The sequence below is a fragment of the Musa acuminata genome, chromosome BXJ1-8 (assembly GCF_036884655.1).
Source record: "Musa acuminata AAA Group cultivar baxijiao chromosome BXJ1-8, Cavendish_Baxijiao_AAA, whole genome shotgun sequence".
Classification (NCBI taxonomy): Eukaryota; Viridiplantae; Streptophyta; class Magnoliopsida; order Zingiberales; family Musaceae; genus Musa; species Musa acuminata.
In genome coordinates this window covers 5,328,451-5,340,847 of record NC_088334.1, presented here as the reverse complement: position 1 = coordinate 5,340,847, position 12,397 = coordinate 5,328,451, and the positions used below count along the sequence as shown (strand labels likewise).

At 38.5% G+C, this 12,397-nt stretch overlaps 1 protein-coding gene across 4 annotated transcripts; it reads left to right on the top strand.

Annotated features, from left to right (window-relative positions):
* The first annotated feature begins 600 nt into the window (after positions 1–600).
* On the top strand, positions 601–12,372 carry LOC135582360 (serine/threonine-protein kinase CTR1-like). Of its 4 annotated transcripts, none has more exons than XR_010475797.1 (16): positions 601–1,236; positions 3,321–3,619; positions 3,706–3,850; positions 4,308–4,411; positions 5,093–5,301; positions 6,042–6,524; positions 6,668–6,708; positions 7,748–7,816; positions 8,435–8,535; positions 8,648–8,732; positions 8,924–9,022; positions 10,398–10,466; positions 10,543–10,674; positions 10,886–10,980; positions 11,063–11,255; positions 12,034–12,372. XR_010475797.1 is itself a non-coding variant. In XM_065078338.1 (15 exons), the coding sequence occupies exons 1-15, from the start codon at positions 703–705 to the stop codon at positions 11,142–11,144; spliced, it is 2,514 nt and encodes an 837-aa protein (XP_064934410.1). In that variant the 5' UTR covers positions 601–702; the 3' UTR covers positions 11,145–11,470. The 4 variants fall into 4 exon arrangements, 2 of the variants coding, with proteins under 2 accessions (XP_064934410.1, XP_064934409.1); XR_010475796.1 differs by having other exon boundaries at positions 12,030–12,372; XM_065078338.1 differs by lacking the exon at positions 12,034–12,372 and having other exon boundaries at positions 6,075–6,524; positions 11,063–11,470.
* The last annotated feature ends 25 nt before the right edge of the window (positions 12,373–12,397 follow it).

The window sequence follows — 12,397 nt, the reverse complement described above, 5'->3', positions numbered from 1 at the left end:
CTGAATGGGGTTAAGCTACCCGTTGGATGATTGGGTTGAGACTCATGATTCGTGTGGGGTCCACTCGTGGTTCCTTGTGCTAACTGTCGAAATGGTCGGGTGGGTGACTTTTTTGATAGAGTCGCATCAGATTGCCTTTCACTGTTCTGGAGGAGAGGTTGTGCAGTTAATATCACCGTCCACCTGTCCCGATCAGGTCACTGCACGCATCTCGAATTATAGTACTTGATCCAAACAAATCAAACGGGTGACGTGGAGCAGCGTCGTGACCTTGCACAAAATTATAGTTGTCTGACTTAAGTCGTACCTCAGATCGTGCACTGAGCTTCACACCTGGACCAAGCGGGGCCCACAAGCAATACCCCAACCACAAGACAGGTATTCGGACGGGTAGGAAAGGGTTGTTCTCGGGTAATATTCTCACGATTGGGCTCCGGGCGGAATGGGCCCCAGGAAAACAACCTGTGGGAACCGCCCACGCATATCCGCCACGCTCTGCGGTTCCCCGCTGTGGGGTCCACGCTCAGTCAGCGTCGCACACCTCCCGTCGCTCGCTTCCAAGTAAAGACGAAGATAAAAAGCATGGATGGATCGACTCATCCCGTCCATCTCACGATCCATGGAACTCCAACGTCCTCCTCAATCCTGATCTTATTACCCTCCCGTTCCCCATTTCTTTCGTCCTTTTGCCCTCCTCGGGGAATGGAAATGCCCGGGAGGCGATCGAGCTACTCCCTCCTCGGCCAGTCCCCCGACGACGCTCCGCTCCCCAAGTTCGAATCGCCACCGTCCGACAAAGCCCGCCCCCGCCCCTCCCCCTCCCCCTTCGACTGGCCGATGGCCCCCGCCGTGCCCTCTGCCATGACGCACTTGCAGCGGCAGTCCAGCGGGAGCAGCTACGGGGGCAGCTCCCTCTCCGGGGACTACTACATGCCCACCACCCTCGCTTCCGCGACCGTCGACTCGGACGCCTTCAACCCCATGGCGGCCGCGGGCGGAGAGGGGCGGTCTAAGGACGGCGCCGCCGCGGCGGAAGCGGCCGCCGTCGGGCCGTCCTCCTCGTCGGCCAAGAGCTGGGCGCAGCAGGCCGAGGAGACGTACCAGCTCCAGCTCGCCCTGGCGCTCCGGCTCTGTTCCGAGGCTGCGTGCGCAGACGACCCCAATTTCTTGGACGCCGTGGACCAGATGGTGCTGCCGGAGCGCGCCGCGCCAGCATCCATGTCCCATCGGTTCTGGGTTAGGAGATAGTTGCCTCATCTCTTTGCTATTCCTTTGTTGGGCAGCTGTTTGATTTATCCCTGTTACTTATTTTCACTTTAAACCCAGCTGAAGCTCTTATTTTCCCGTAAATCCACGCAATCGAGGCATGTCCAGATATGGAAACGATGACAATAACATGTGCTAGCAGAATCTTTATGTGGGGAGCCAAATATGTGGAGCTTAGTGTCCAGTTGGTCTAAGATCAAAGGGTAAAGTTTCAGGCATATGCTGGTGAAAGATCCAATAAAAGCATACCTTATAAGAAAGTTTAATAGTGTACTAGGAGTGTTAAAGATTGGGTATCTAGAGGAGGCGAAATAAATGTCAAGGTATGACACTAAGACCTTAGAGGTTTGATGTTCATGTTACCCACTATGGTTTGTCATCTATTATGTGATTGAAGTACATCCCTCAGAAGAACTGAAGAAGATTAAGCATGCAAATTAATCAAGTAATAAGAGGGGGGAGAACTCCCTTTTGACAGACTTGGATGCTAGGTACTGTTTCACAAATGAGATTTTCATGGCACGAATGTCTCTGCTGGTGTCTTGAGCACCAATTAGAACTCTCCCATCTGATGCAAACTCTAGACATCTTAGTTGTGGATCAACTTGAGCATCTCTGTTTAGCTGGTTAATCAGCACAATTAAGCTTGTGTTCCTATCTGATTAGGATCTTATATTCTTGGTATGTTCTAAACTGTTTTGTAACCCTATGTGAGTATCCTGGTTGGTAAATGGATCAATGTTAATTCACCCCTATTCAGTGCTCTCATGACAATGTAATTTTCTTTTTATATTATATAACTTATGCATACATGTAAATCCATCTTTGCCAAACACTATATCCGTTGCTTGATCAAGAAATAATGTTCTGAGGAAATGGTTGGATTATTGAAGTGGAGCTCCTACTTTTTAACAGTCATGGTCAATGATTTCTTGATCCAATAGATAATTGGATCATACAGGACAGGGCTGCTGAGTTGCCTTATTGACTTGGATTGATATTATTTGTATGAACATGTTACCAATCCATTTATATGCCTAGATTTCACTAGACCTTACTCAAGTTATTAAATTACTCTTGGCATGTTATTTAGTTTCATGCTTGAGTCATCATTGGATGACATCGTGTGACATTACTCAAGTATGGTTGTCATTCTATAAGAAAGGAAATTTGTGGGTAACAATTGCCTAAATGTCTGTTCAGTTGGAATGAATGAGCTAACATAATCAAGAAAGATTGTGTGGATTCCATGGAATGCTCCAACTGGAATCCCTGCCCAGGTAGATGGATGGTTCTCTTTGTTCTTAGTTTCAAGTTAGCTTTCACAACAGTGCTCAGTAGAAATGAATAGTCAAGAAAGCTTAGCACATCGTCACAATCACTGATTGTGAGAGGCCAGGAAGCTTTGCCGTAAGGGTAATTAATTGGTGATATCATCTCATTTGTTTCTTCATGAAAATATTTATGCACTGTTTCTACATCTTCACCTCCCACATTTTACAATTTCTGTTCTATATATGCTGTCTCTTCTTTGAATATTTGGTACAGGTAGAAACCCACAAGCTATTAGCTTCTAGGGGCTGCTGTTGCATACTCTTGCTCAACCTTGGAAACAATATATTTAATAATATTTGGCTTTATCCTTCTGTAGTTGTTCTGTTGCTGAAAGTAATCCTTTTTGCTCAGAACTTTCTTTCCAAGTGATAAAACAAACCAAAATATAGTTTCTAGTTTTTTTAATGACTATTCTGAGCAAATACTTGGACTTGTACTTGAAATATTAACATGATTCACATGGTTTCTTTACCAGTTGTTGCTGTAACGTTGTTTGAAACTTTTATTCTGCATCATTGTATTAATGACCCAGCTTTAAGTTTTGTTTCCTTCTGCAAAAGTACCTTTGGACGTTGTAAACACTTAGCAAGAATAACTTGTTGTTCTCATTTGTCTCTAACTTTCTTACATTGTGTCTCACATCTGAAAACTCTTTAATTCTGTCAATGTAGATATATTTATGGAGCTCTAAACAATTGTTTTTTTGTTATCTTCACCAGGTAAATGGATGTCTGTCATATCATGACAAGATTCCAGATGGCTTTTACCTGATTCAGGGAATGGATCCATTTGTATGGACTCTATGTGCTGATGTGGGTGAAGAGAATCGGATTCCGTCAATTGAGTCTTTGAAGACTGTTCACCCCAGTGATTCATCAATCGAAGTGGCTCTTATAGATAGACAGTATGACCCTGATCTAAGGCAGTTGCAAAGCCTGGTAGCTGGAATTTCATGTACCTGTAATACGCCAAAAGATATGGTGGAACAGTTAGCAAAGCTTGTCTGCACCTGTATGGGGTAAGTTATTCTCAGCAGTCTGTACATGTGTGATGAATAGTTTCATCCTGTTTCTTCAGTAATTATGTTTGCATTTTCCTCACTAGGGGTACAGCTTTTAATGAAGAAGATGGTCTTCTTCATCGCTGGAAAGAATGCAGCGAGGCTCTCAAGGCTAGTTCAGGCTCTGTTGTGCTTCCAATTGGAAAGCTATCTGCTGGTCTCTGTAGGCACCGTGCATTGCTTTTTAAGGTAATTTTTGAATGTATTTTTTCCCTAATATTCTTATTGAATCATTCTTTCTGAAAGATCTGATATTAAATTTCTAAGCAAGCTAATTTTGTTGTGTAACTAAATCGGAAACATAGCTTGTCATCTTAACAGGTATCATATGCTTCATTTGCTAGTCTCGTACTAGCTTTTAATGCTTTGATGTTTGATTGCACGTATTTATTTCATATGCTAAATGAAAATAAACTTCTTCTTAAGATAACTTTGTCATGTGACTAAACTGGAAACATAACGCATCATCTAAAAAAAATATCATATGGTTCATTTACTTATCTTTTACTATCCTTTGTTCTTTGCAAGCTCTCTTGAAATGATTGCTTGAATTTATGTACATACTCCTGCCATTAAAAAAATCATATGTCACAAGATCTTTTTTCGATGTTTCTTTTTCTTATATATCACATTTTTGTGTCCATAGATGTTGGCTGACACAATTAAATTGCCATGTCGAGTTGCTAAAGGCTGCAAATATTGCAAAAGTGACAGTGGTTCATCTTGTTTGGTGGATTTGGGTCAGGAAAGGTGCAGATTCTAACCTCCAAGCTGTTATCTTAATCATGAACTGATGCTTTAGAGAGCCTTGAATTACAGAACTAGGAATCTGCAATAAGATAGTAGACTCTGTTGAGAATTATGATATCTCATTGATATGTCTGCTATGACATGACCAAGCACTTCCTAACACCATGTTGCAGAAGATTCTAGTTGTGTGTCCTTTATAAAACCTTACTAATATGCTATTAGTTGTTATGCCTAATCTTCCCTGTAATTCTATGCTATTGATGCAATAGCTTTATGTTACTGAAATGAAAAGTAGGAAGCATACTGGCCTACAAATGCCATGTTATGTATTCCTGCTAAGCATTATTAAATCTTCTTTTTTATATTGCTGATGTCTCTTGCTCTCTAGATTACCCACCAAAGGTCACAATACTTGTTGACATGCTGTCTATATGTTTTGGCATATATGCACTCTTCAAGGTAGTTGTATCCCATCTTCCTCATATTTATCTGCTTGTTAAATGGTTAGACACTTGATCCTAGGAGACGATGAGTCTTTATCATTAAACGCTCATCATGTTAATGCTTGCCGATGGTCTGCATTGGTAACTACTGCATTGTTTAGATGCTTAACTCTGCTGTCTCTACAGATATTGCATTCAGTGATAAGTTAATTGCTTGATGATCTTTTTCATTTGGCAGGGAATATTTAGTTGATTTGATTAGGAGCCCAGGAAATCTGTTTGAACCAAATTCCTTACTGAATGGACCGTATTCCATTTCAATATCTTCACCTTTGCGTCCTCCAAAAATCAGATCAACTACAGTAACTGTGGATTTCAGAACCTTGGCCAAGCAATATTTTCTGGACTGTCAATCACTTAATCTCTTCTTCAATGATCCTTCAGCAGGTGACACAAATAAAACTTCACAAACTATAATTTGATATATCTCATCATATTTTAGTTTTGCTATTGGTTTTTGTTGTTTGTATTGGTTTCTTAAGAGCAGAATTCCTAGCATGCTTATCACACAAATATTTGGTGACAAGTTTAATCTTCTATAGTTAGAATCTGTTATGCTTGTAATACTTGTGTGTCTCATATTAACTTTTCTCTAGAAAGAAAAAGTCTTTCTTGACCTGATACATTGATTTCTTTTTGTCTTGCAAATGTTAAAGCTTAACAAATTGTATACTACGTTCATGCTAATTCCATTAGGTCCAATAGTCAAAGAACTCTGTTAATTTAGCTGCAATAGCTATATGACCCTCTTCATAAGTCATATCTCCATAATGAATTGGGTGGTGGCATTTTATTGTTACCTTAGCAATTATCATCAATTGTTGCCATATTGAGGTGCAAGCAGAGATAATCACACAGATCTATTTTCTGTGCGTTTCTTTAATTCAACCAAAATCCATCTAACTCTTGACTTATAGATTTTGAGAGCTATTATTGAAAGTTGAAACAAAGGTGTATTAAGATATGAAACCAATGATTGATTATAAATTTTCTTTAAATGGTTTCAGTTTGAGTCTTATTGTTACTTGGACCGGATGTAAATACTTAATGTTTGGTACTGCTAATCACTGTCACTTTGTTTACCACCATTCGCTGAGGTGCATGATCTCTTGGACGTAATATCACAGAGTTTAACCAAAACTGCATGTGTACTATCAAAGGTGCTGCTGTTGCTCAAGGAGATGCGACAGACCCACCATCCCCTAGGCCTTTTGATGAGAAGTCTATGGAGATGAGCTCTTCACCACTAAGAGGTATTGGAACTGAATTTTCTGATCTATCTCAACCTCTCGGACAGGAAGTTGCACTGCCAGATGGTGACACAAATGTTGCCAAGTTAAAGAAAATGCTCAATCCTTCACAAAATGTAATAAGCCCAGCACTTCTAGAACAAGATGTGGCACAGCTGAAGCTTACATCACAAGCAGGATGCAGGGAAGTTCCCCAAATTATCCCTCCTTCTGATCTAAAGGCTGAAAAGAAGAAGGATTTCAGGTTTATAGAGGATTCTAGGAAAGGTGGAAATAGATCTAACAATGATATAAGTCTTGCTGTAGATGATCTGAGCATTCCATGGAGTGAATTGATTCTGAAGGAGAGGATTGGAGCAGGTATATGCATGTATTTCCTTGTTATTATTTTTTGGGATCCCATATTCCTCACACAGATATGTTTTTCTGTTTATTACATTAAATTTTCTTTCGGTAATTTTGTAAGTGATTCACTCACAAATATTTACTGGGTTGTTTTTCAGGTTCCTTTGGAACTGTCCATCGTGCTGAATGGCATGGTTCAGTATGTTTGTCGCTTATCATTCATTATTGTATATTCTCAATATAATGGACCATCATTTTTGGTTTTCACACTTAAAAAGTAAAGCAAATTTGGTTTCATAAAATGTGAGCTCCATTAGGCCATGTTGTCAGTGGAAACTGACCCTTTCTTAGTTTGGTTGCTGCCAGAAACATCATATATTTGATGTTTATCATGGACACTGATACTTCATCACATTTAAAAGGAGGAGCTACCTTTACTACCTTGGGTTTACACCCATGAAATGTTTTGTACCTTCAATAATTTCATCATTAACCATGGATAGTCAGGACTTATTGCTGGATTTACAAACTCATTTCACATCTCGAGCTAATCCTTCCTTCTTTTGTCTTGTTGTCAATACTCTTTAGCTTTTTTTTACTTAAGAATCATAACTTAGTGATAACTGATAGTGGTGCCAGACTACCAAATATAAATTAGCAAGTGGGAGTAGTCCAGCTCTACATTGCCAATAGCAAGTCCGGTTCTGTGCTGACCATCATAAAAAAGGATGGTACAAGATTGGTGATGAACATTGCATTCTGATGGTATGTTAGCCCTGTTATTTAATGGCTGAAATGACCCTTTTTGGAGGACCCACTATGACCCTATGGCATTCCGATGAACATTACACTCCATTGGGCTCACTATGTCTCCAATTTGGAGGACCAGGATTATGCTGTAGCGGAACATGACTTTAGAGACTTCCTAAAAATCAACTAAAAACAGTGAAAAGACTCCATGCGTAGGTCACTAAAGAGAATATACTATCACCAGGAGTGGGTGATCTTGGTGAAGTCCTAGGCCCTTTGGGACTAGTGTAGAAGTGTCATTTCTAATTGAAATCAATTATTATAGGTGAAAAACAGTTTTTTGCTTGATAAAAAAAAATAACTTGCCTTTAGAAAAAGATCAGTTAGTATATGTCATGGAACTCTGCTAAACTGTCAAGGACATTTGTTTTGTTGGTTTAAAGTCATTGTGGGATATGCTCTTTTTGTAAAATAGGTTTTACATGCAGGATGTTGCTGTGAAAATACTTATGGAACAAGATTTCCATCCTGAACGCATAAAAGAGTTTCGAAGAGAGGTATGCTCAAGCAAATATTCTGCAATTTGTTCTTGATACATATCACACTTATTGAAACATTTTTAGATTCATTTATGCCTACTAATTGCTAAATCCAAGGTGACGACAGGAATCACCCTATTAGTCATCCGGTCAGCTGCCTGCCTTTGTGATGCATGTATCATTTGGTCATCCTGTTCCTACCAACATACATATATTAGTCTTGAAGCCTCTTGGTGGCTATGAGTTTTTCAGGTGTATCCTGTTGATTATACAGTTCAAATTGAGGCTTAAATTCTAAAGCTCATAGAATATTTTCGGCAGTCCTGTCCTTTATTCTCATCCATGTTTTCATCACCTTATAAAATCCAAGTGGAGCACTAAAGTTACTTGTTTAACTAAAGTCTGATCTTTATACTTGTCATCTGCTTCTATTGCAGAAATGTTGACATGAACTTTTGAAAGCAGTTGTTTTGAAATACATTACTGATTAATGCTTTTTGGAAGTTTGCACCAGCATTGCACACAGATGTATGTGCGGAGAATTTATTTGGACACCATAAGCATGTTAGAGTAACGTGTGAATATTATATCTTTATCGGTTTCTTACAGGTTCATCGACATTGTATTTTGCATTAGGTTGCTATAATGAAAAGTCTACGCCATCCTAATATTGTTTTGTTCATGGGTGCTGTTACTGAGCCACCAAAGCTATCTATTGTCACTGAATATTTGTCAAGGTACTTTCCCAATTTCTTGTGCCTTCTTCCCCCTTGTTGTCTATGTTTCAAAATGTTAAACCTACAGTATGCCTACTCAATAGCCTTGACATAAATTCTCGTGTAATATCAGAGGCAGTTTATACCGGATTTTACATAGAAATGGTGCAAGGGAAATTTTAGATGAAAGGCGTAGATTAAGTATGGCATCTGATGTGGTAAGCTTTTTGACTTATTGGATATCTTTTATGTTTCTTTAAGTTGCACTTATGTAGTATGATTTTGAAGTGCTTTTTGCGATCATAGGAGTCCGTGAGACTAAGACATTTTTGCTTTGGTGACTTCTTAAATAGTAATATTTTATAATGCTTTAGGCTATATGGTTATTAAAGAATGATCGCTCTTCCAGGCAAAGGGAATGAATTATCTTCACAATCGCAGTACACCTATTGTTCACCGAGATTTGAAGTCTCCAAATCTTCTTGTTGACAAGAAGTATACAGTGAAAGTAAGACTTCTAGTCATAATATGATTCACATAATTTGGTCCATGATTGTAATGCTCTTTTACTATCTGCTAGTCAAAATTTATAATTCTGATGATCTTCCGCTTGCTATCGGCATCAAAGACTCTTTCAAAGTTCAGATCATAGTGAATTTTAATATCCTAGAGATATTATATTTCTTAAGGATCTAAATTTTCTACATTTTGAGAGCTTTGTATCATCTTAATATTCTTTTTATTCACTGATACCCAATGTTCTATGTATCATTCCATTAATTCGTGTTAGCTTTTTTGGATCTTGCTTCATCTGTGTCAGTTAATAAGATAATTCAGCAGAGATCAATGTCAAAACACATGCTATAATATGACAATCTTTTCGTGATTTTACGTTCATAATTTGCAAAAAGCAATTAGATTTCTTGTCATATTCAAAGTACAGCTGGGTTCTTGCAACTGAAATTTTAGGTGAAATAAGTAGGAACGAAATCCGGTGAGTCGAGATGATTCTTTTAAGTTGCAATCCTTTCCGTCCCAAGAATCCTTGGATAGTGTGACAAGTATCAGAATGAGCAAAACATAGCGTCTGTATTTCAGATATATGATTGTGCTTCAGATAAAAATTGGTCTATGGCTGTCAGATGCAATTGCAGCATATAGTGATGCTGCCCTGTTCAGGATTAAATTGGCAAATGACAACTTTTTTGTCATCTATTGATGGATGCAATGTATATACTATTTAATTTCTTTTTTCCACGAATCAATTGGTGGAAGCTGTTGATAGGTTGCCACCAAAAGGAGCTGCAGGCGCCTTGTGCCAGAATCGACCATGACAATGAATAAGACAAGTGAATGGTTGAGAAATTGTAAGAGCATATCTGAACACATACAGGTTTTAAAATAGAAGGATATTTTCACAGGCATGCCTCATTCCAACAATGTGCTGGAAAGGTACATGCTTGCTGGCAGAAGCCATAAATATAAGAATGTTCTATTTGTCATTTAACAAAAGACATGTATTTGCACTGATGGTGTATGATTTAGGAAATGTTTAACTCTAGGTTGACAGAATAATTTACCTATATGCTATCTGTCTAGCAATGTCAAAAGAATAGGAAACTAGAGCTTTACCTAATTATGAAACTACAGATTTTATGGCTTGTTTTGTCTCTCTTTTATATTCTTGACAAGGTATTACAACCATGTAAGGTAATGAAACTTTGTTAAATTCAAATTTCTTTTGCTTTATCATGCTACTATGGGCAGTATACAGTGTTCTGTATGTATGTCATGATATTTTTTGTCACTTCAATAATCGTTCCTGTGGAGAGGTCAAGGTTCCCATCAACTCTAACCATGAGATAACTTTTGTTTAATTGCAGGTCTGTGATTTTGGTCTTTCGAGATTAAAGGCAAACACATTTCTCTCATCTAAATCACTTGCAGGAACTGTAAGTGCACATATGCTTTCAACTGATTCCATTTCATCATTTTATATTTGGTTAATGGGTTCAATTTTAATCTTAGCCTGAGTGGATGGCACCAGAAGTACTTAGAGATGAACCATCAAATGAGAAGTCTGATGTTTACAGCTTTGGCGTGATTTTGTGGGAGCTTATGACATTGCAACAACCATGGAGTAATTTAAATCCTGCTCAGGTTGGCTTTGTATCCCACTGATGGTATTGAAAATTGGGAAGTATTAGTTGGTCTAGGAAATGGAATCCTTTGAGATTTGCTCAATCTATTGCCTACTAGCTGTTGCATTTTATTTAAATATAGAATCATTTATTTCTTACATGTGCAAAGACCTGTAAACATGCCGCCATTACTATTATCAATATAAGAAATAAAAAATGTCTTCCTGCAGGTGGTCGCTGCAGTTGGTTTTAAGGGAAGAAGGCTTGAGATCCCAAGTGATGTAAACCCACATGTGGCTGCTATAATTGAGTCCTGTTGGGCCAAGTATGTAGATTTGCATTTCTTTAACAGTTAATGTGTTCTTATAGTTCTGTGTTCTGTGCTAAGATTATTTGTTGAGCTGCAGTGAACCATGGAAAAGACCTTCATTTTCTAGCATCACGGAGTCCTTGAAGCCTTTGATCAAGCCTTTGTCACCTCAACCATAACATGCTGATATGTCAAGTATCCAGTAGTAGGATGGTTGCATATGTAGAGCTGCTGTACTTTTAGTTATGGTGGTGGTAGACAGGAGTCTGCTATAATTGTATAAACCACAGGTGGTTTTTTGCCTTCACAACCAGCAAAATTTTGAATTAATATCGCTGCTCTATAGATTTTTTTAAGTCTCTAAACCACTTCCTCTCTTACCGTAGATACGTTCTCTTCATGTCCTATTTGTAGATGAACCCTCTAGATGATGATGGTTTGAAAATGTATATAAAATCTTGAATGTTCTTCATATATATTTCATAATTAGAACTTTTACTCGCTATTTTGAGTCCTGTCAATGGCATATTATAGTTATCCTGGAAATATAGAGCCCTCTATTGGCCATAAAAAGTTGGCTCTCTGCATCTATATTTTCATTAGTGGCTTATATGTCAGAATCTTGCACTACAAGGTTTGCCAATATTCCCTAAAAATGGCATAGGCTCTAATCTGTTCTAAAGTATTTGAGATTGGTTACAGGGATCTGACATTTTTTTTTCAAACCAGTAGACTTTTGTAATGACATTTATGCTAGTGTGCCTAATGTTTATGTGGTCAAGGTGTAATTTAAAATCATGGTGGTGCACCACCTGAGTCAGTATTACATCTCTAACTAGTCTGTGGCATGCTGGATCAATAATGTGTTGATAACCCCTCATTGCCTAACATTTTTTGTTCTTGTTCAGTCAATCAGAAGTGCTCATATTTAGTGCCTTACCAGAAAAGAAAAATACATGGGACTAATGGATCATCCTTTTTTTTTGTTACTTTGTGAAAATGGATTCATGACTCCGAAATAGAATTATGACTGACACTTGAATTTGATTGGGTTTTCTTGACAGTCAGTGTCTATGAAGATCTGGCAAGGTACAGAAGCTGTTAATGAATCCTGTTCAGCGAGGCAATCTTCCAGTCTGGAGTACAAATTCAGATTTCTCATTAACTAGGCCATATAAGTAAATGCTAGAGTGATGTGAACATGTTCCTATATTGCCTGCCGCTTCCATCTGTTGTCTAATCTTATATGCATTGCATGTCCCTCAGTGCACATCTACACTCCTGTACAGGGTGCTTATTTTGATAGGCTTCTCCCTGACTGTGTTGGTTTAGATGGCGTTGATCATGCAGGCACTTGTGATGCAAGAAGAGAATCCAACAGGAGATAGCTCAGATTGCTGGAATTTATCTACTGGTATCCCATAGAGGTCTG